This window comes from Dendrobium catenatum, unplaced genomic scaffold (genome assembly GCF_001605985.2).
Source record: "Dendrobium catenatum unplaced genomic scaffold, ASM160598v2 fragScaff_scaffold_908, whole genome shotgun sequence".
In the NCBI taxonomy this organism is placed as follows: Eukaryota; Viridiplantae; Streptophyta; class Magnoliopsida; order Asparagales; family Orchidaceae; genus Dendrobium; species Dendrobium catenatum.
The window spans coordinates 332,706-356,309 of NW_021319370.1; the positions used below are offsets into that span (position 1 = coordinate 332,706).

Below are 23,604 nucleotides of genomic sequence, written 5' to 3' on the forward strand. Positions count from 1 at the left end.
AGATCGATCTTAGAAAAGAGAGTTGCTCCGGTCATCATGTCTAACATGTCATCCAAGCGAGGAATGGGGAAACGATACTTTACAACAAACTCAATGGGAATAAGGCTCGTATCCTTTATTTCTATGGTAGTCGAATTAATCCAAGCGACCTTATACGGGTTTGGGTGGAGTGTTGCGTTTGAGTTAAGTTTGATTATCATTACTAAGGAGACGGCGTTGATACAACTTCCACTGTCGATGATGACTTTGTAGTTCTTGTCTCCGATTTTAGTAAAGTTGTGGAAAATTGAAGTCCTTCGCCAATCGTCACTGGGTTTGGGTTGGGGTAACGCGTATCTAACAACTTGCAGATCAACAGGGTTTTCTTTGTAGAAGAAGTCCTTTTCATCGTCAACATGATGGGTCAAGTCGGTCTCAGGTTCTTCCTCTTCGTCTTCAACCTCTTCGATTATGGTGACCTTATATGGACTAGAACACTGCGAGGCAATGTGCCCATAACCGTGGCACCTATAGATCTTGGTTCCAGAGGTGGCTTTGGGAGTGTCACGTTCAGGGGTTTTACCTTTAGAGTCAGGACGAGGTTGGGTTTTGCTAGCAGTCGATCGGTTAATCATAGGGCCAGCGGGTCGGTTTTGGGGTTGACTGGGGGAAGCTCTATATGGAGTTGGGCGGGAATCTAGATGTTTAGAGTGGGAATGGGTCCTAGATTCTTCGAGGTCCAGCACTAAACTGCGGGCTGCTTCTAAAGTGTCAACTCCTCTAGCAAAAAGCTCATTTCAGAGATCTTCCCGAAGGCTAGCTCTAAACATAGAAAGGATTTGGGCTGGGGTAGTGGTCTCTTCTCCGCTGCAATGGATCATGTAGTCATCAAAAGCGAAGATATACTCTTTTACAGGTCTACTCCCTTGGGTCAGCCCTATTCCATCTATCTAAGAGCTTGGGGTAGTATGAGGGAGGGAGATATTTTCTCTTGAGCTCTTGCTTCATAGCTCGCTAGTCGGTGATGGGGTGCTCACCTTGAGCTTCGCGCATGTTTTCCAGGTTTGTCCAGTATTGGTTAGCTCGACCTGTAAGTTTCATTTTGGCGAACCTAACTTTCCTAGCTTCCGAGATGTTATACCATTTGAAATAACTATTCATCCCTTTGAGCCAATCTAAGAAGACTTGAGGATCGAGGGTGCCATCGTAGGAAGGGGCGTCTATTCGGATGTTTTTTAGCAGCTGAGCGTCGTTGTCTCTCCAAGTGGGTTCATGTCCTACGAGGTCCTGATTGGGTCTAAGGTTATGATGATAGTGATCCCAAGGTGGTCCATAATCAGTCTGGGTTTCATCACCATAAGGTGAATGCGGTCTAGATGGGGTGTGAATTCCGGGGTGTCCTAGCCGCTCGATGTTATCAAGTCGTTCACCCGTTTGGCGGCTAAAGTTGGCTAAGTCAGTCTGGGTGTTCCTAATTTGCTGAGTAACTGTCCCAAGTTGACCCACGATGAGGTCCAGAGTCGCCTGATTATGTTCCGGATCCATGGGTAGGTGTTAGGGGACACTAGGGGAGGTAATTGGGTAAGGGAAAGCACCTAGACACTAAGATATTATGGTCCTAATGCCTCTAAATGATGCAGGAATGATCAGTACAGCAAATTACAGCAAAGACCTAAGTTGTCTAAGTGTTTTGGAAGGTTTCTAGAGCGTGGACAGCACCTACACACTAGCTTGGAGTCACCTAAAGGCCACTAAATTGTGCAGGAATTTTCTGGACAGCAAGACTAACAAGGGTTTAAATTTTTCTAAGTGGTGATGAGCATGCAATGACACTTAACATTGATGATAAAGTTCCCTAGGATGACTTCTAGCATTCATAGCATATGCTAGCCATGCTCTGATACCAAATATGATGTAATACAAGGAAGATGAAACAAGAATTGCGTATACGAAATTAAGAAATTGTGAATTTTGATCGGCTAAGCATAAATGGATGCGTATTCAAGTTAGATCTTCAGAAAAATTCATGGAAAGGCTAAGTAATGTCATGTTATTACAATAGAGATTAATAGGAAACTCGGAAAATTACATCATCAATAAATGAGTAGAGCGAATGGCACATAACAAAATCCATAGTTTAAAATTTAGATCATTCACCTTGGGATCCCTCACTTACACTCTTGATATGGCTTGGCTTAGCGGAAGAAGATTGCAAACAAGCTTAGGGATGCCACTAGTAGACATGTGATGCCAAGGGGGCTAGTTGCCGGAGGAGCCGGAGTTGGAGGAGCGGGTGGGCGTCCGGTGATCTTCCACTCTCCCGTAGGTCGTTGCTCGTCGATGACGTCTGCTAGATGGAAAAGAATACGATCGAGGTATTCCTCAACGGTGTGGTCAAATCCCAATCCAACATCAAAGAACGGTGATTGGATGACATCGATCTCCCCTTGAGAGTTGAACACAAATCCGTGATCAAGCTCTGGATCAGCCATACATGATCATGGAAGGGTTTTGGCGTTGTGGTGGTGTTATGGTGGAGGAGCCGTCACTTGGGAGGGGTGGCCAAGGGAAGAGGAGAGTGGCGGGTGAACTCGGGTAGGAGGGGTGAGAGGGGAAGAGGGGAAAGGGGGCGGCTGGATCTAGGTTGGATTAGAGAGAATTATTAGAAATCTAAAATTAATTTCATATTAAGTAAAATTTGCGTAAGGAATTTGAATTTGAATTCAAATTATAATTGTGAGAATTAAAGTGGAAGAGAGGAATTGAGGGAGAGGGGGGGTATGAGGAGGAGATTAGGGAGTATTAATTGGGAGCTATTAATGAAATTGGAGAGTGTTGACCCGTACGCTGTAACAAAAAAAGAGAAAAAAAAATCATCAAATCTCACCTTCTCTCTGCCGCTCCCACGTCGTGTGCACGTCGAAGCCATGCCCGAGTCACTTCGTGCACGATCTTCTCCCCCACGTCGCTCACAGAGCGCGCTGGCGTCGTTAAAAAGAGCGAATGGACGAGGCCTTCGGCCTCTGCTGGTTCCCTCTCTCCCCCGACATTTCTCTCGCTCTCACTCTCTTCTCTCGGTGGTGGGGTGATGGGGAGGCGTCTAGTAGGGGTTCAAGGGGAAGGGGAAGCCGTCAGGTGGAGGAGAGGGGTTAAGGGTTGTCAGCGGTATGGAGAGGAAAGGTGGGTGGAGGAGGATTCAAGATGAAAACAAAAAGTAAAGAAACCAAGAGCTCACTTGTAGATGAACTGTTGGGTATTTCCTTGGCCACTCATAGGCTTCTCGGCTCTCATGAACTCACAAAGAGATCACTAAGAAACAAAACAAATTTTATTCATCAAAATCATCATTAACCATTACAATGCAAGAGGCCTCCTATAAATGGGCCCAAATGAAAGAAAACCAGAAAGACACAAATGCCCACGGGGCTACAATAGTGACTCACTACCCACAGGGGTGAAATAGGAATAATAGAAAAAGAAAATACATAAAATACAAAATATATCAAAAGTACATACTCAGGATCGTAACCGTCGATCTACGACTCCGACGGTGGTACACATGTCGAAATCTCGGACCGATGTTCTCATCATAAGGCCTAATCTAAATCTAAACTATAGGCAACTACTAAACGGGGGTGTAAGACTTAACCTAAATCTAAACTACATGCAACTCCTAAACGGGGCCGTAAGACCTAATCTAAATCTAAACTACGGGCAACTCCCAAGTGAAATCGCAAGTCCCAACCTAAACCAAATCATCATAATATTTATTCACTTCAGTTTACTCTAGCCTGATAGGAGGCAACCCATGTCAGCTAATCAGATTTATTAGACACTACAATCAATGATTAATAGTGTTGATAGACTTAAATCTATGATATTTCCGAGATGACGGGGCCATAGGATATTGATCGAGTCTACATCCATACCCCACAACCAAAAATAAAACTATCGCACATCTAAAACATTAATTCATCCTTAATCGAGAGTTCTCTTCTATGTGTTGTGATGGATAATTAATTATGAGGGCTTGCCCTCATAGGAAGTAAGGACCCGGATCTAAATAAATCCTGATACCACTCTCAGGAAAAATCTGGTTAATTACGATTTGCCTCAAGGAGAATGGAATCCTCTGACTACAAAGCGGGATTCATTTGTGTCGCTAGCATCATTTTTTCTTTTGAATGAGGAACATATGAACAATGGGCTCGAGCACGAACTTGAGTCGAGCTTTTGTATTGAGTTTGAGCTTGACTCAATAAAATAAATGTAAGCTCGAGGTCGACTCATCAACTGAAGTTCACTGGAGGTAGACACTCGTTGACGTTTGAGAAGCCCGTAGGAGAAGGCGAGGTAGTGGTAGTTCACACGAAAGACATTGAAGGCCTCGAGGCAGACATTGCAGATGGAGAGATGAATGCACAACTTCACACGAAAGGAAAAAGATACTACTGGAAAAGTTGTAATAGTGTGCAGCTCATTTATTGCAATAAAAATTAATCTCTTACTTCTTTTAATAAAGGAAATGACAACAGGCAACTTTATTTCCCCAAAAAAACAGCAAACAGGTTTTGAATTTTTTTTAAACTAATCAGATGAATTTAATGTATGAAAAGGCATTAGCATTTTTTTTTTTTTTTTGAATTACCAAAAATAATATTTTAAGTTGTTTTTTTTTTTAAATATGAGCCAACTCGCAAGCCAAAGAGCTGAGTTATTTTAAACTCGACCTCGAGCTCGTTTAATGTTTGAGCTCAACTTTATGCTCGAGCTCGAGCTCATGACTCAATAATCTCGACTTGTGAGCTTGTCAGGTCGAGTTTGTGCTAGCTCGACTCATTTACACCCCTATATTAGAATCAAGAGAATCTCATTTTGAAATTGAGTTCTCATCGTATGTGAACCTTTAAAGATGATGGTTATTCTCTTCCTATGCTCCTTAAATATTTATAGTTAAATTTTTTGTTTATTAAAATCTGATAATAATCAGAAAAAGCAAGTTTCTTTTAAGTTCACTTTCAGTATTAATTAATATTATAATCAAATAATTACCAAGTACATGATAAAAAATTTATATTAGATATTAAATTAATAGTGACTTGGATTTCTTTTATGAGTTGGATTTTAAACAATGAAATATTTTTCTATACTAAAAGAATAAAAACATAATAAAATTTAAGAGAAGCCCTTTGGCTCTTTTATTGTTTTGGATTTATGGAGGAAAATTTGTATCTTATATTGGCTTAATAATTTGCATGCAGATAATTTAAAATTCTTAAGTTTTGTTTTATAATATGATGATATTAAGTTTCGGTGCTACATGTGAAAGAGTTAGGTGAGTTGAAAGATCCAGGTGCTTTTTTTTTTTTTTTTTTGATCCAGGTGTTTTTTTTTTGAACATAATGAACTTTCCTTTATTAAGCCTTAGCTTTCTGTGCTCATGATTTTAAAAGAAATAATTCTTTGCTTTCTTTGTGTAGATCAAATTACCGGATCCTCCTGTTGGTGAAGGATGTTCTTATGAAGCCCTATGTAAAGATTTGCGCCCGTCTCTTGATTGGTCGCAAGAAAATGGTTGGATGGTGCCATTGTCAGGGGTACTGATATTCCTTTTTTCTTTTCTGTTTTTTAGTTATCGTGATTGCCCTGCCTACCATAACTTGCCATTACAACTGTTTTTATTAATCTTTTAAATTATCCATTTATCAACTTATATGTTGTTTTTGTTAAAACAGAAAATTTTTAGCTGCTTAATTTGATGTTGATTACAACTTGATTATTGCTTTGAAAATTTTCACTACATGTTACGAAACTCCTTGTCTTAGTAGATTCTGTTCTAGTTTGTACGATTTCAGTACCATTGATGATTGCAGCTGATACTTTGCAATGTCAAGTGTTCAGTCTAATTTTGGATATCTTCAATCCTTTATTTTATTGGACATGGCAAACTTGGGCCTAAATCTTCTTCTGGTTATGTCATATTCTGAATTTTTTTTTTAACATTTTAGACAACGAAAATCCTCTCCCCGCTATGTTGAATTTATTTTCTTATTTAAACATTCTGGAAAACGAAGATCTAATGAAATAACACAATTCTTATGCACGAATGCATCCCAAAACATTTACTACAGAATTTATATTAAGTATTCAGGTTCACATACATAATATCAAACCTCCATTATATACATTTCCTTAGTATGATATATATCTTACACTAGAGCTAAACATCAAATCATAGAGTTGTAAATTCAAAACCGGGTCCTCATTTAGGCTCAACTTTATCTTGCTTCTATTTATAGAAACATCTAAAAAAATAATATGGTGAGCTATGAAACTTCAACTAGATGAGAAAATTATATATATCAGACCCACACCTCATATTGTGCCTCAAATTAATTCCAAGGGAGTTGATGATCTTTTTTCTCTTTGTAAGGCTCACCTTGTGTATTTGTTGCCTCACCTGTACAAATCATAATATAACATTGGCAACCAGTCCCCTATCACTTGACCTTTTTAAGCTCATCTCATAAAACATTTAAATATATATATATATTAGCCATCATGAATATGCTAATTGACAAAATGCATTAATATATAACTCATACGCACAAGACGTCCTTATTTTAATAAAATGTAGCATGCTCATAATACTTCAAGCTTATAATTTACATAATTTATAATTGATTCATGGTTATTTAATTATAAATGGCAAGACACAAATCTATATTTTAAAATGTGAAGAACTTTTTAATACATTACTTATATAAGATTCTACATTGCTTATAAAATTTACATGCAAATGTATATATGTAGAAACACAAACAAAAAGAAATAGTAAATTTTATAAATATAATTATTTAATACTATCCATTTCTATGTCCACTTTTCCATGCTGCCTTGAATGGAAATTCAATGAAAAGCTATATAGAATTGTTATATTAACAATGATATTCATCTTGTGAACCATATAATTAAATAATGTATGGGATGATACCAATTTAATAGCAATTTTATATATATATACCAATTTTCTTATATTTATCTATATATAGTAAGATGATCATAATAAATTATAGAAAATTATAAAAAAAACACTTTCATTAATTTCATCAAATTCCAAATTAGCGAGATGAAAATTTTATGTCTTTTTTATTTTACCTTTGAATATTTTTGGATATTACAATATTATCTTCATTATTAGAATTTTGTTCTCAGAATTTGTTGTCATAATAAATTAATTATTCCAATGTTGGATGATTTGTTATTTTAGGTCTTTTTATGATGAAATTTCACTCGGTTATGTTTCTTAATAATTATGCTCATCATAGAAAAAAACTTGAGGTATTTTGCTTGATTTATTATGGGAAGCATAGATTTGTTAGCAATTCCTCTGGTTATGATTTGCAATGATTATGCTGTCATTGGGGCAAAATCATCATGTCAACTCGTTGACCCATAGAGGATTAGGCTTTTGGAAGTCATTTAGTTATTTTCCTATTAAATTTGCCTACTTAGTTGCTAATCATCATGCCCATGCAAATTTATGGATATATGACATTTGAATTTAATTAACTCTAATGTTAAATTATAGTTGCCTTTGGTTTGGGGTTTGGTTTTAATGTTTTATATCTCGAAGTTTTGATGAAAGCTCAAAAGTTGGGACTAATGACCCTACCCTATATGTAGGATTGCCTTGAGAGATTTATTATTTTGAATGAAATTTGAGCATAAAGGCCTTAAAGGCCTTATGCGATTACATTAACAACTAGTTTAGCAAATTTTATGGTTGTTATTTTATTATTTCATCATTCAAACAGTTATTAATAAATGAACCTTGTCGGCTTTACTCTTGGATGTAGAGAATTAGAACTTGGATAATTATTAGGTTATGGATCAGTAAAATCTACCCTCACATATAGAGGATAATGCTTTGAATAGTCAATGGTGGCACTATGATTTCAATTTTTTTATATTGTTGGCACCAACATATTTATTAAAACACGCAATATTTTTCATTTTTTTGGTTAACATGCTTTTTATATATAATGCGTGCTTTTTGGTGCCACCATTTAAGCTGAATTTTCCCTTAGGAAGAGTGTTTGTTGGTTTTTTTTTTTTTTGCTTTTATCGGAATTTCCATTTTTATCAGAGTGCATGCGCAGTAGAGGTATTAGATTTGACTTTTGTTAAGAAAGGTAGGGGTAGACCTAAAAAGACTTGGTTAGAAAATATTAGGAATGACCTTTCTTTATTAGATTTAAACGAGAATTTGACTTTTAATAGGACACAATGGAGAAAAAAGATCATGTAGCCGACCCCACGTAGTGGGATAAAGGCTTGTTGTTGTTGTTGTTGTTGTTGTTGTTGTATCAGAGTGCATGCGCACATGATTTTTTATTTGTATACATTTAGTTTCACTAGGTCACTTCACACAATTTTCAATCATATAAAAATATAAAATACTTTATTGATTCGATATTAACAAGAGTAAGTAACGTACTATTGTCTATTAGAAACTTCACTTTAATGGATGTATTCGATGGTATTTTATTTTTATTTTTATTTTTTTCATTCAAGTACTATGGGGAATTGAATTTGACTTTTAATAAGATATTGGAGAAAAAAGATTCATGTAGCCAACTCAATGTAATGGGATAAAGGCTTGATGTTGATGTTATTATTGTTGTTGTACCATGAGAAATTTAGAGGGTGGGCATAGAGCAATGCTTAGTTTGTTTGGTTTTAGTATGAAAGTCCTAGAATTGGTTCATATAAGCATTCTCTTGACTGTGTAAAGGTAAGACTATATACACTAATCTCTCTCCATACTTTCTATTGGAGTTTTATTTATTAGTTATGCCCTTGTTAAAAATGCCATTGGTGATTAGATTTGATGGCTCGTAAAGTTAATTTGAATTGAGCACCTTTAGTTTTTGATAACATTGTTTCAACTAACAAATTTAGACTAAAATCTTCTTTTGATATGAAAGAGCTAATTTGTCTATCCAAAATCTGAGCTTTTAATGGTTGGTGTTTGATCATGGATATAGTTCTAAAATTTTGTAATGGCCGGTGATATCACGTTCAAGTGAAGTGTTTTAAGGATGAAGATCAAAAATTACTTTTCTTAGAAGATGATATTCAACAAAGGTGGATGAGTTATTTTGTTAATTTTATTTAATGAAGAATATGAAAATACGATTGACTGTAGTGATCTTAGCACCCTGAATGAAAATAAAGATTGTTGTTTTTATCGGCGTATTAGTAAAACCGAAGTTAGATAAGCTTTAAAGAAAATGAAGGGTGGAAAAGCTGTTGGATCTAATGATATTCCAATAGAGGTGTGGAATTGTTTAGGAGATGAAGGAATTTTTTGGCTTACTAAACTTTTTAATACTGTTTTGAAGACTAAAAAGATGTCAGATGAGTGGATAATAAGTGTGTTAATTCTTATTTTTAATAATAAAGGCGATGCACAAGATTGTGCGAATTATAAAGGAATTAAGTTAATGTGTCATACTTTAAAACTATGGGAGCGAGGTATGGAGCATAGGTTGTGGCGCGATACTAATGTTTCTCAAAATCAATTTGGTTACATGCCGGGTAGGTCGACTATGGAAGCCATACATTTATTAAGAGGTTTGATGGAGAAATATAGAGAAAATAAAGAGGATCTACATATGATATTTATTGATTTAGAAAAAGAATATGATAAATTTCCAAGAGAAGTGCTATGGAGAGTTCTTGAAAAGAAAGGAGTTAATACCATTTATATTCTAATAATTAAAGATATGTATGCATTAGCTATTACTTGTGTTTGAACACAAGGCGGTTTGACCAAGTATTTCCCTATTTCGGTTGGGTTACATAAAGGATCAGCCTTAAGCCCATATCTTTTTGCTTTAGTCATGGATGTTCTCACTAGACCTTTGCAAGAGGATGTACCTTGGTGTATGCTTTTTGCTGATGATATTCTTATTGTCAATAAGACTAGAGAGAGTTGAAGGTAAACTTGAATTATAAAGGTCAACCTTAGAGTCTAAAGGTTTTCGCTTGAGTAGATCTAAAATTGAATATATGGAGTATAATTTTAGTAGTAATAGACCTAGTAAGGGGATTGTGACTTTGGGCGATCAAGTCATTAATAAGAGTACACATTTTAGATATATTTGATCTATTTTTCAGAGTGATGGTGAAATAGATGGGATATTATCAGCAGAATTCAAGTTAGATGGTTGAACTGGAGGAATGCATCGGGCTTGTTGTGCGATAAACCCCCTCAAACTTAAGGAAAAATTCTATAAAATGGTGGTGAGGCCTCAATGCTTTATGGTGTCGAATGTTGGCCATTAAAAGAGAAGCATAATATTAAGTTAAGTGTGGCAAAGATGAGGATGCTCAGGTGGATGATTGGCTTTACCCTTAGAGATAGGATACAAAATGAGCATATACGTGAAAAGGTTGGAGTAGCTCTAGTAGAAGATAAGATTAGAGAGAGTCGCCTTAGATGGTTTGGTCACATAAAACTGCGGTCTTCCGATGACCGGTTAGGAAAATAGAAGTATTAGATTTGACTAGAGACAGACCTAAAAAGACTTGGTTAGAAAATATTAGAAATGATCTTTCTTTATTAGATTTAAACGAGAATTTGACTTCTAGTAGGACATAATGGAGAAAAAGGATTCATGTTGCCTACCCCACGCAATGGGATAAAGGCTTGATGTTGTTGTTGTTGTTGTTGATATCACACTTTAATGTCATTAACTCAAATTAATTAAGTTGGACCTCAAGGGTAGAAATACTCAAACTTCACCACTAGTCAACCTTTAGGTTACTAATAGATGGAATTTAGAAAGTTCGTATATTTCTGTAAAAATACTTGCAATTCCTTTAAGTAACTATCCTATGTCTTGTTTATAGACTTATTTGAAACTCTAGTTTTTATTTTACCCTTAATAATTTGTTCTGGCTCCTGTTAGTGGATTTGAATTATTAAAGGCTTGAAGGTAGGAAAACTTCACATTTAGTACCTCCTTATAAATTTCTCCTAAATTTGTTCTAACCACTTCTTATGTCTTTATATTGATTAACGCTGTAAAGGTTACCCATCTTGCTAATGTAATGTCAGTTTTTCTTTGGTAATTTACTACTTTTTTCTTTACTCTTCTTAGGAACTTGGCAATGGTTGGCACTGTGCTCATTTGGCTTGGATGCATGAAATAGGTATCTCAACTATCATAAAAGATTTTACTACTTTTAGGTGTGGTTATTGAAATGAAATTTCATCGAAGTGGAAATGATATTTCTATGTGGGGTACATGTGCTCATTGTGTTGAATAGTTATATTTAATCTTGTTTGTTGTTTTTTATTGTTTTTCCATTGATGTCCTTATTTTGATTGCATGATTCTATTTTGAATACCAATACATATGTTTTTTACTAAGCATTACATGATAACATTTAGAAAGCTTTGGCTATGAGGTCTTATTTTTAGTTTTTATTTGAGGGTTAAGCTCCATGTTTTATAATTAGTGTGTAGGGTTATCAATAATTTGATTGCTAGTAAATCCAACCTTGGTTTGAGAGCTTAGCTTGGTTGTTGGCTGGTTGAATCCAATTTTTATTTAACTTCAATTCAAGCTTGATTTAAGTAAAAAATAAATCCAAGTTCAATGGAATTCTTAGTCCAACATATGTATAAATTCATCGATGCACCTATACTTAACAATGTGAAGTGTCTGACACATTCAAGGCATGATGTGGTTACACATATCAGATATGTCATCCCTGTGTTTATTTAAGAAATTAAGAAAAAATGGTCTAACATGCATGTCCAATAGGTGTGTACTTGAATAGCTAGTTTAATTACTTAAATTTGTGATTGGTTACGCCCTAGCTTTAGTCTCTTTAGTCACTTCCCCTTTACATGCAATCGTCATAGGTTCGCCAATCACCTACCTCATCTTTTTTTTCGGGGGCTTAATTGTAATTTCTCTTTTATTTTTTATGACGCATAATATTTATGAGAAATAAAATAATCTTTTATTATTTTTTTCATCCTTAAATATTATCTGGAGTATAACAAAAAAGAAAAATCTAAACCGGTTCTTTCTTACTGTCACCCATTCCGAGCCACTATTTTCATAATAGAATGAGTAAAAAAAAAATCTATTTAGACTCTCCTAACTTGCCAATCTATTAAATTTCATAATTAATAATGGGAAGTATATAATGTCCCTTAATGAACATCAAATATAATTGAAGTAAATAGAAAGCTCTACTAAAACTTTTAAAATTTACTTACATACCCAAAAGCCTATATAGTTATCATTCAGATGTCCTATAAGATCTCTTTGTACACCAAAACATATTTACACCAAAAAGAACGGTCACCTCCCTCCCGCTTATTTCCCTGCTCCTTTCTCTTACATGCAGTACAACCACTGTTGATGAGCTAAGCTCAATAAAATATACAATCAATGTATAAAAATTAGTAATAACATTATTAATAATTAAGAAATGCTTAACAATACTAATGTAACTAAAATACACATTGAAATGTCATATTGTGTATAAGAAGTGCCTAACCGTATTATTCATCTTGTCAAAACTGTTCAAAACTTTTAAACAAGTCATATGATGGTTATAAGCTTTTGAACATTTTCAGCGTTTCAATTTAAGGTTGGGTTCAGCTTCCCAACTTTTAGAATGGAAGTTGTTCTCTCATTCAGGGTTGAGTCTAATTTTCCCAACTTTTAGAATTGAGAGTGTAAGCTTACCTCGTCAGATCTTTCGCCTTTATTTATGTTATCCGTCATCTATATATAACTTATCTCACTTTCCTTATAGTCATCAGTTTTAGTCCTAACAGCATATGCTTTGATGATATAGTTGTACTTTAGCTGCCCTTTAGCTGCTCTTTTGGCTACGCTTTAGTTATCCTTTGACTGCGCTTTAGCTTCCCTTTATTCATTCATTAGTTTATAAACAATTATTATTTTATTTTTACGAAATCTTTAGTATTCATAAAGATTACTCTCTGCATAAACATTTATCATAAGTCTTTGCTTGCAAAATTACTGATTTGAGTGATGAAAGCCTCTATCAGAGTTTCCAACCTGGTGAGGTCCTTACCTCTTGCTCCAACCACGCTAGTACAATATTTATTTCTACTTATAGATGTCACATTCGTCCTGATCCACTGACTTAGAGTGACGTGTTTGACTTAAAACAATGATAATGTTGAATACCATGTAATGATAGATATGGTCATTTTGGTATCCTTGAATGTTATTCAGAATTTTCATTTCTATTTAAGTTCTCTTAAATTTTGCTCTCGGTTGCTCAATGTGAAATTAAGTCACTGGTTTTGGTCTGAGTTTCTTCATAATTTATTCAACACGGTCTTCAACTGTAGTGTCAGGTATGATCTTTGTCCAGCTTACCTTTGAAGGAAGTTGGCCGATACGATGTTGTAGGCATTATTCATTGCATTGAAGTTTTCATGAATTGATATGGGCTTTTCTTTCTTCACTTGTGTAGACAAAGAAAGAATGGAGAAACAGACCCTTGAGATTGTTAAAGGTGGTGGATCATTTGAAATGGAAACACCATTGCATCAGCTGGTTTTTTTGCTCTCCATATGCTTGCTTTCTTAACAAACCATATTCTACCATGAATCTGGATGTTAAGAAATATTGTTTGATCTGCCTAGTCCTCTTTAGTAACTCTTTTCATTTCAATAATGCAGATGCACAAAAAATCTACCTTGATACTGCAGACATTGAAAATGATGCGAATGAAGTAGCCGCTGATAGGGTTACTGAGCCATCCAATTTTGATGATAATGATAACAGTTACAATGATAATGAAAAAAATGAATTAGGTGCATCTAAGGCAGCAACCACAAGAGAAGGTCGATACACTTTGGTTACTAAGGATGATGCAGATGTTGCTGCACTGAAGTACCTGATGTTGGCAAGGAGCTCCAGTACATTAGAGTCATCTGTCATGAATCTAGAGGATGTTGCATGCAGAATCAGATGGCTTAAAGGATTGCTGAAGTTTGGATTTCAATGGTCAGATTTGATGATACCTTCATGGAAATTCTTGGAGACTCATAAAGTACATTTAAGAAGGTGACATATTAAAGATTCTTTTCAAGAAGAATGGTGTTTGACAGAAACGATGTAAGTTTGTATTTTCTTTGTTTTATTTTTCTTGACTTGCTTCTTGCTTCCTTTTACAGCATCATTGTATGATAGCACTTTCATTTTCTTCAAGATGGAGTAATATCATTAAAAGTGTTATATTTAATATATTTTACCATTCTTATGTTTTCCAGGATATTTTTCTGGGTTATGTTTTCTGATTTATGAACTTATGTTTTTCAATGTTCTTAGTAGTCGTGTAAACTACTATTCCATGCAATAGCGCATGGCCATTACAATTTTGGAACATAACTATACAGTATAGATGCATATAACATAGTGTAAAATAAAAATAATAATAATAATATAAAATTTTGAAGTTTCTCTTTTGTTTCTGATTTCTATTCTCCTCACAACCCACTCAAAGATCAGCTTAATTTGATGGCAATAATTATTGGTAAATTGTTCATTGATCCCCAGCTCAATAGTAGTTTTGTCACATTAACCCGCTAAGGTCATTATGATATACGGGCTAGTTGTTCTTTTATTTTCTTTCATTGTAATGAGACTATTTAGAGGCCACCTCCTTCTTGGAGGCTAATGAATGATTATTATGAAATTTTCTGCATCCATGTATTTGGAGAGAGCGTGAGTTCTTGGAGAGATTGAAGTCCCTAGGTGAGGGCATCACAATACCCACCAACCACAGGAAGTGTCCGGGTTCATGATCGTCGTCGTCGCTACCCTTCCTCTCTCCCTTCCCCTCTCCTAGCTACCGGCCACCCATAACCCCACCTCCTCTCCTGACCTAACCCCGCCTCCTCTCCCGGCCAAACCCCACCTCCACTACAACCCAATCGGCCACCCTCTCCCACCTCCAAACCCAACCTAACCCTAACCCTAACCCTAGCCGCCGCCCCCTTTCCCCTTCCCTTGCCTCCAAAATTTAAACCTTCCATCATTATTTTCCTTTCCTTGCCCATCCTCTTTGGAAAGCTTTGATTATAAATTCTAATCAATTTTTGAATTTGAAATATTTCATAAAATAGAAAATCTATTTTATGAATGTTACTTAAGTCAAGTCCAATCAGATTTCAAATTGGATGGGATTTAACAATTATTCCCAATGGGATATTCTTGTTAAGGCTAGCATTAAATCTCCTTCCTAAACCCCTCTCCCTCCAAGCATGCCGCCGGACCCTCCTTGTGCTCCCCCCTTTCTCTCTCCACATTAAATCCCCTCCCTCTAAAGACCTCAATCAAACCTCTCATTAAGGACTATCTTCATTTCTTTCCTCTTGTTTGAAATTCAAATTACATGACCTCAAATCCCTCCAAACAAAAATCTAAAACTATTTTCAGATTTTGGAAATTTCCTTTTCCCCTCCCTCATTAACCACCAGCCCTTCCCCACCTCCTCCTCCCTTCCTCTCTCCAAAAACAACTCCTAAACCCTAATTCTAGGTTTCCAAATTGCTGTCCAGATTTCCTGGACGTTGTTTGGTGGCTGTCCAGGAAAGTTTTGCACTTCTCCTTGTTGTCTAGCCGGCTGGGAGATCGTCTTGTGCTGTCCGGATGTTTTAGTTTGCTGTCCGAAGAATCCGGCCCAAGTTAGCTTGCTGTCCACCATCCAGAAATTACCAAAAGTGTTGTCCAAAGGTAGCTAGGAGGTTCGTGTTGTTATCATCTCTCTCTCTCAAACACCCAAACGACCACACCGGAGCTTCGTATCTTCTTTCCTTTGAGTAAACTCTTTCTCCAACACTTATATCTTCTTAGTTGCTTTTCAATTGTGGTCTTATTTGATTCATTAAGATAGTGTTAATTTTCCTTCATTAAAGCCTAGCGATTTAGAGAGTTGGGTGAGGGATCTTTTCATAGTGACTAGTCCCATTATTAACGTAGGGATTTATCGTTGAAAACCTTTCATGTATGCAACGCTTGAGTAATTGATTATTTTGTGATTTTAACTTCTAGTTGTGTGACTTGGCCTAAGTTAGTCTCATCTCTTTCTTGTTTTTTGTTATCATTTAATCACTACAAATATTTTAATAAAGCTCTCTAAATTAAATTGTACAAGATTATTTTCTAACATCGCTTAGACATTTAAGTCCTACATCATGATACCTTGTAAACGCAAATGTGTTTGGCTTAATATAAGTGCATTTAAATAATGCAATGTTTAAAATATTAAATGGTGATTGATACAAGTATTTATTTATCTTCTCTTTTAAGCCAACAAGATTTTGAGATAATTTAGGTGGTATTCGATTTAGTTGGTATATACATTACATCATTCTCGTCTTATAATGTTATTGTTGATGAATCCAACCTGAATTCTGATCCACAAACTCTTAGATCCTACAAGTTTTAATTTTTGCCTTGCATCTTTTCCTAGAATTTGTAAGTAATCAACTACAATTTTTCCTTGTTTTGTATATTCTGTCCTAGCCAAAATTGCCAAGAGATAACAATGTAATTAGCTGTTTCAAAGGAAGAATTATCTTTTATAGCATATCTCAAGACCTTTAGGCATTAAAAATTAAAAATAAGAAGCTTTGTTATAAAAATTGGTTTAATTTTAAAAATTCTGATAATTGGGAAATATATAAAGTGGCTCGTAAGGATGCTAAGAAAGCAATATGCGATGCAAAGGCATTAGCTTTTAGTGATTTATATAATAGATTAGATACTAAAGAGGGAGAAAGATATATGTATAAGTTAGCCAAACAAAGAGATAGGAGTAGTAAGGATTTAGTTCAAGTGAAGTGTATTAAAGATGAAGATCAAAAAATACTTTTTTTAGAAGATGATATTCAACAAAGATGGATGAGCTATCTTCATTTCTTTCCTCTTGTTTGAAATTCAAATTACATGACCTCAAATCCCTCCAAACAAAAATCTAAAACTATTTTCAGATTTTGGAAATTTCCTTTTCCCCTCCCTCATTAACCACCAGCCCTTCCCCACCTCCTCCTCCCTTCCTCTCTCCAAAAACAACTCCTAAACCCTAATTCTAGGTTTCCAAATTGCTGTCCAGATTTCCTGGACGTTGTTTGGTGGCTGTCCAGGAAAGTTTTGCACTTCTCCCTGTTGTCCAGCTGGCCGGGAGATCGTCTTGTGCTGTCCGGATGTTTTAGTTTGCTGTCCGAAGAATCCGGCTCAAGTTAGCTTGCTGTCCACCATCCAGAAATTACCAAAAGTGTTGTCCAAAGGTAGCTAGGAGGTTCGTGTTGTTATCATCTCTCTCTCTCAAACACCCAAACGACCACACCGGAGCTTCGTATCTTCTTTCCTTTGAGTAAACTCTTTCTCCAACACTTATATCTTCTTAGTTGCTTTTCAATTGTGGTCTTATTTGATTCATTAAGATAGTGTTAATTTTCCTTCATTAAAGCCTAGCGATTTAGAGAGTTGGGTGAGGGATCTTTTCATAGTGACTAGTCCCATTATTAACGTAGGGATTTATCGTTGATAACCTTTCATGTATGCAACGCTTGAGTAATTGATTATTTTGAGATTTTAACTTCTAGTTGTGTGACTTGGCCTAAGTTAGTCTCATCTCTTTCTTGTTTTTTGTTATCATTTAATCACTACAAATATTTTAATAAAGCTCTCTAAATTAAATTGTACAAGATTCATTTCTAACATCGCTTAGACATTTAAGTCCTGCATCATGATACCTTGTAAATGGAAATGTGTTTGGCTTAATATAAGTGCATTTAAATAATGCAATGTTTAAAATATTAAATGGTGATTAATACAAGTATTTATTTATCTTCTCTTTTAAGCCAACAAGATTTTGAGATAATTTAGGTGGTATTCGATTTAGTTGTTATATACATTACCTCGGTATATACATTACCTCATTCTCGTCTTATAATGTTATTGTTGATGAATCCAACCTGAATTCTGATCCACAAACTCTTAGATCCTACAAGTTTTAATTTTTGCCTTGCATCTTTTCCCAGAATTTGTAAGTAATCAACTACAATTTTTCCTTGTTTTGTATATTCTGTCCTAGCCAAAATTGCCAAGAGATAACAATGTAATTAGCTGTTTCAAAGGAAGAATTATCTTTTATAGCATATCTCAAGACGTAACACTGAAAACCAATGCTCTCTTGTGATCTGAAAAAACAACACTAGATGAGACCATACACAGTAGAACCTCCAAATAAATCACATGCGCAAAAGCATGTATTTAACCATCAAAATGGACAAATTTGGATGCATCTGGTTAATAAAAATTAACTCATGTTTAATCTAAATTAATCATAATTATGAAATTAAACCTACGGCCATGAACTTAAACCATATAATCTATCTCCAAAAAATAATGTAATCAAAACCTAGGTTAATCCGTTAATGTTCAGAAAGAATTGAATCACTTAACTTACGTAACAAAATTGATAAAACTGAAAGAAGGTTCAAGCAGCAATGAGGAAACGAAGAATAACATTGGACAATGAATTTTTTGCCAGGCACACTTGCGAATGATAAGGTAATTGAGATGAGGTCAAATAAGACAATGATGCTCACTGGTGACTTCAACTAATCTATGAAATTGTGAGTGAAGAATCAAGAAAACAAGGAAAAATAATAGCAATGGTTTAAGAAGAGGAAAATTTTAGCAATGTTGCAATGAGGAATGGATAAGTAGTGGCTTTATCTCTAGAGCTAGGAGTTGAGATTAAGATTGCAAGACAAGGTGTGTAAACGAGTCGAGTCAAGTGGAGTATCTACCTAATTGAGCTAAGCTTGTTTACTTCTTACTCATGTTGCACCGATACACCTATTTATGAAGGCATGTTATGTCGGGTACATGTCAGACACGGATACGCATCCAATACGGCATCGATACATGTCGGATATGACAAAGCTATATCCAATTAAGGATAAAAGGACACGCATATCAGATTCGTGTCCCATTGAAAAATGAAAAAAAATATGTAAAAATGACGCTCGTATTTACTTCGCAGCTGTGAGCGAGGTTCTCTCATTTTTGAACCCACAAGACGAGGCGTTAGGTGTTAGGGCTTCTTTGTTTCTACGACCGTGAGCGTGCATCCAGGTTCTTCTCCATTTCGTCGAAGGAGCAAGAGAGGAGAGTCGGTCGACGCCGAGCAGGCAATACGAGGGCATGTAGGCGAGGCGATACACGAGACGAGGGCATACGCGGGACGACGACGTACGCGAGACAAGGCCAAGCGACCGCAAGCTTGGTTTCCATCGTCGATTATGCAAGATGAGGCCACATGAAGGTTCGGATCTATACTGGTGTTTTAAACAACATATGGCTTTGATAGTTTTTATGTATTTTAACCATCTTTATTCTTGTAGCATAATTTAAAATTTTATTAATTTGAGTACGAAGTTATCACTTATTGCACATGGAAGTTGAGCTGTCTATTTTAAGATTGATTTTTTCTATCCTGTCTTAGTGTTTGATGACTAGAGCGTGACAAAGTAATTTATGTATGATTTATAAATTATAATGCAATGTCCATGTCGTACCCGTTTCTTGTATTTTCAAGAATTGATGTGTCCCGTATTCGTATCGTGTCGTATCCGTGTCGTCATATCCGTATCGGTACAACATAGGTTCTTGCTGACCTCAAGCTTGACTCAAACTCGTTTGCTAGGCTCAAACGCGACTCGTTAAAAAGTTGTAGGCTTGATTCCTCGAGCTTGTTTGGAAAGCTTGAGCTTGATTTGATTGTTGGGCTAGTTTTTTTAATTTTAAATTTTTTTTTAAGATTTTATTTTAAATATAAAATTAATTTAAAAAGCTTAAAATATGTTATATAATGCTAATTTAAATTAATCTTTAAATGTATTTTAAGTTAATCAAGTAGCTCAACAAGCTTTTGAGCCGAGTTCAAACTCGTGACTTAGTAAGCTTGACTTGGGAACTCTATAACAAGTCAAGCTTGAGCTGACTCGCGAACCAATTTGGCTCACTTACACCCCGAAGGGAGACAATAATGATAGCTAGGGCAGAAGAATAGCGATAAAAAGGCTTACGATGATTGCTTATACTCTGTAGTGATGCATGAGTGTGTGTGTGTGTGTGAGAGAGAGAGAGAGAGATTCCCCTTACAGCATGATTAAAGGCGGCCATGAGCGAAATCAGTTTGTGACTTTGTGGAGGGAAGGTTAGCTTGATTGGGGAGTTCAGATTTCTTCTTTCTGTATTAAATTTAAATTTGCTTAAGTGTCCCAATAAATTTGCCTCTACAATGGCGTTTTTTTTAATTGTATTAGTAACTATCACGATTCCTGTGTTTACTCCGGTTACACTGGATTTGTATTTCGTTAATTGATAAGCAAAGGAAACTGCCATGAAACGCTTGTGTTGCTTCTATTACTGCCTGACGATAGTAAATATGCAGTGGTACTATTACCAATTTCTACTTTGTGCTGCTGTTCCTCCCACCATTAAAATGCTTTTGATCTTATGTTAAACTGGCATTACGTAGTTGGGTTTATAACTGCTTTACATTATGCAGCTAATAAATGATATCTCTATTGAACTTCGACAATTTTTTCAATTTCATCCCTGCTTGTGCTTTGTAAATAAGTTTTTGGTTGCATTGGCAGTACTTACTCTCCAGTTTACTAAAATTTTCAAGTATTTTTACTCTAAAGTGATATAAAGCTGATAAATCTGCAGAATTCTGTACTTTGTAAGGTTCAAACAACCATTTTACTCTCAAGTTCTTTGTCAGATGTCATTAAGGGAGACTTGTGGTATAAGAAGCAAGCATCGAACTATTTGTATGCCCCATTCTATGTTCAAAGGTGAGTTCGTGCAATCTAAAGAGTCGCGAAGGGTTCGTTTGGACGGCTTTTTTATTGCTTCTTAAATCATCTTTTTAGTACAAAGTTACTAAAAAGCTACTTTAAGAAGCAGTAAAAAAGCTATTCCAAATGAAGCCTAAGTGACTTACTGATATTCAGTATTGCTGTTTCCCACATTGATTCAACATCTCTGTACTCAAGTTTCAGTTGGAAGAGTTTCAGCAGTTCATGCAGGCATGCAGCAGAAACAGCACACCCCCAACACTTGAGAAGATGGTATGAACCATTATGATTTTTTTTTATTTTTTATTTTAGTGTGGCTGTGTTTTTCTAGTAGTGAATATTTTGATTGAATGAATGGCTCAATTTCTTCCTCAAAGAGTTATTTTTTTAAGTCTGGTAGCTCTTTGATTTAGTAAGAACAAAATGCATGTTTTGATAATTTTTTTATGTGATAAAATTAGTAATATTTATTATTAGAGCTTTGTAAAATATTATATGGTTTTTTCAAAAAGATTTTGAAATCAAAAATAGAAAAATTTTATTAAATTTTAAATCATTATATTTATTTGATAATTCTCTTAGTATACTAAAAATAAGGTATATATCTATATATAATTGCAGTAATGGATAAGATGTTTGTATTATGTTTTTGTAAGTTAAAATTTATTTATGTATCTATAATTTTTAAAAGGAATAAAAAAGTTTTTAATAATGAGAAAATGATCAAAATAGTCTCTAATTATATTAAAGGGTTATTTTGGTCATTTAATTTTTTTAAAATGAATAAATGTAGTTTCATTATGAATTATTTTGATTTTTTTAGAAAAATTTAGGGATTAAAATGGTCTTTTAATATAATTGGGTATTATTTTGATCTTTTTAAAATAATTGTATATATATATTATTTTTGTATAATATGTATTCTCATTAAGTTTTATATTTAATTTATTTAATGAGTATTTGAAATGGTTGGTTTAGTAGTTAATTATCTTACCTTATTTATTATCTTAAATAAGCTCCATGAAGCTCAAAATTGGTTCAAGTAGAAGTATGATACAAAAATATTTTTCTATGTTAACATATAAATGCTTATGTAGATTTTTTTTTTAATTATTAGTTTAGTAAATAAAATTTTATTGTTTTCAAATAAATAATAATTTAGATTTCTAAATCTGAAATATTTTATAAAATTATAATGTTTTAATCTTATTTAAATTAATTTTTTAATTTAAAGTTTTGAACTGGAGTTGATGTCATCTTTAATCTAGTTTAAAATTATATAGAAGTATTACCCTGAAGAGTGATCTTCTATTTTAAAGAAAATGATTGAATTAATCTCTTATCTTATTATTTTGTGAAGGATTAAAATATTTTTTGATTATTTAAAAGTATTACCATCGAGCCCATCTCTCTCTGTCTTTCTCTCAAAACTATTAAGAGAGGGGTGTCAATATTTGACATGACCTGAAAATTTTTTGTTAGGGTCAACTCGAACCTGTAACGGGTCAGGTTCTTGTTCAACATTTCAACTCGTTTCAAAAATCGGATCGGGTTTGGGTAAATCCTTTGACTTGAAATTGAATCGTTTTTTTCCCGAAAATTCAATTTTGTCCTGGCAACTTGAGATTGACTTAATTTTGACCCGTTTTGTACCCGAAAAAAGTTATTGACCTGTTTTAACTCAAAAACTAGCAATTTTTTGGTTGAAAATGGGTCATTCGGGTTGTGTCGGGTTGACCTGGACCTGAAGCAGGTCGGGTTGACCTGGACCCGAAGCAGGTTGAGTTCAGGTCCAAAAAAATGGCTCGTTTTTAAACATGAATCAGAATTGGGTTTACCCAAATAGTGTCGGGTCAGCTTCGGATTCGATTCGAACCTGACCCGTGACCCGAAATTGACACCCCTTCTTAAACCTCTATATTTTTCTCTAACCCTAATGATATCCAATTCTAACCATCTTCTTCAATGTTCACGCATCGTTGGTCCAATCACGCTTAAGTTTTCGTCGCTACTTTATAGAAATTCTTTTTATTTAGTATTAATCTCAATTCAAATACAATAAATTTTAAGATCAACTTAATTAATAAAAGTGGAGTGTCATACAGATCATAAATTTTTTCTGTGTTAGCTATAAATCATATTTAAAATAATATTAATATTAATTTATTTAAAAACATTTTTTTACTTTTAATTTGATTTAAATATTAAAATAATATATAAATAAATATAAATTTTAAATTTTAGATATGATTCGAATACATACAAAATTTTATGCTGATATCAATGCTTGGTAACAAGAAGCCCGTGCACGAATTTCCAAAAATCAATGGATCTCGTACCTGGATCTATTGATTAGTTATTACATATTCCGATTAATTTTTTATAATCACTTATTGATTTAAATTAGTATACACAATTAAATTTGATTTTTATGGAAAATAAATCTAGTTTCATACACATTCATTTTTGATATATCATAAAAAAAAACATCTTGAACCAGCACGAATCTCGAGATAAAATCAAGTCAGAAACTTCAAAATTTAAATTTGGGATCAACTGATTTCTGATTTCAGCAAACTTGCAGTCGAACTGAACGTCTCAAAAAAAGTGAACCCAACGGCTTGACTCAATCTGAGCCCAATTGGGTCCAAATCAAAGACCCATAGCGC

The 23,604-nt window shown here is 34.6% G+C and overlaps 1 protein-coding gene across 4 annotated transcripts in view; it reads left to right on the forward strand.

The window, feature by feature from the left end:
* LOC110112796 overlaps nucleotides 1–21,326 on the forward strand; it is an 81,626-nt gene extending 60,300 nt beyond the window's left edge. The window contains exons 4-9 of one of the 4 annotated variants that reach the window (XM_028697277.1): nucleotides 5,460–5,576; nucleotides 11,151–11,202; nucleotides 13,522–13,563; nucleotides 13,730–14,168; nucleotides 20,860–20,932; nucleotides 21,134–21,326. In XM_028697277.1, coding sequence (XP_028553110.1) covers nucleotides 5,460–5,576; nucleotides 11,151–11,202; nucleotides 13,522–13,563; nucleotides 13,730–14,121 — 603 coding nt within the window. In that variant the 3' untranslated portion in view covers nucleotides 14,122–14,168; nucleotides 20,860–20,932; nucleotides 21,134–21,326. Of the gene's footprint in view, nucleotides 1–5,459; nucleotides 5,577–11,150; nucleotides 11,203–13,521; nucleotides 13,605–13,729; nucleotides 14,169–20,859; nucleotides 20,933–21,133 lie in introns of those variants that run through there. The other 3 variants (XM_028697276.1, XM_028697278.1, XM_028697279.1) reach the window with 3 other exon arrangements.
* Nucleotides 21,327–23,604: the final 2,278 nt, after the last annotated feature.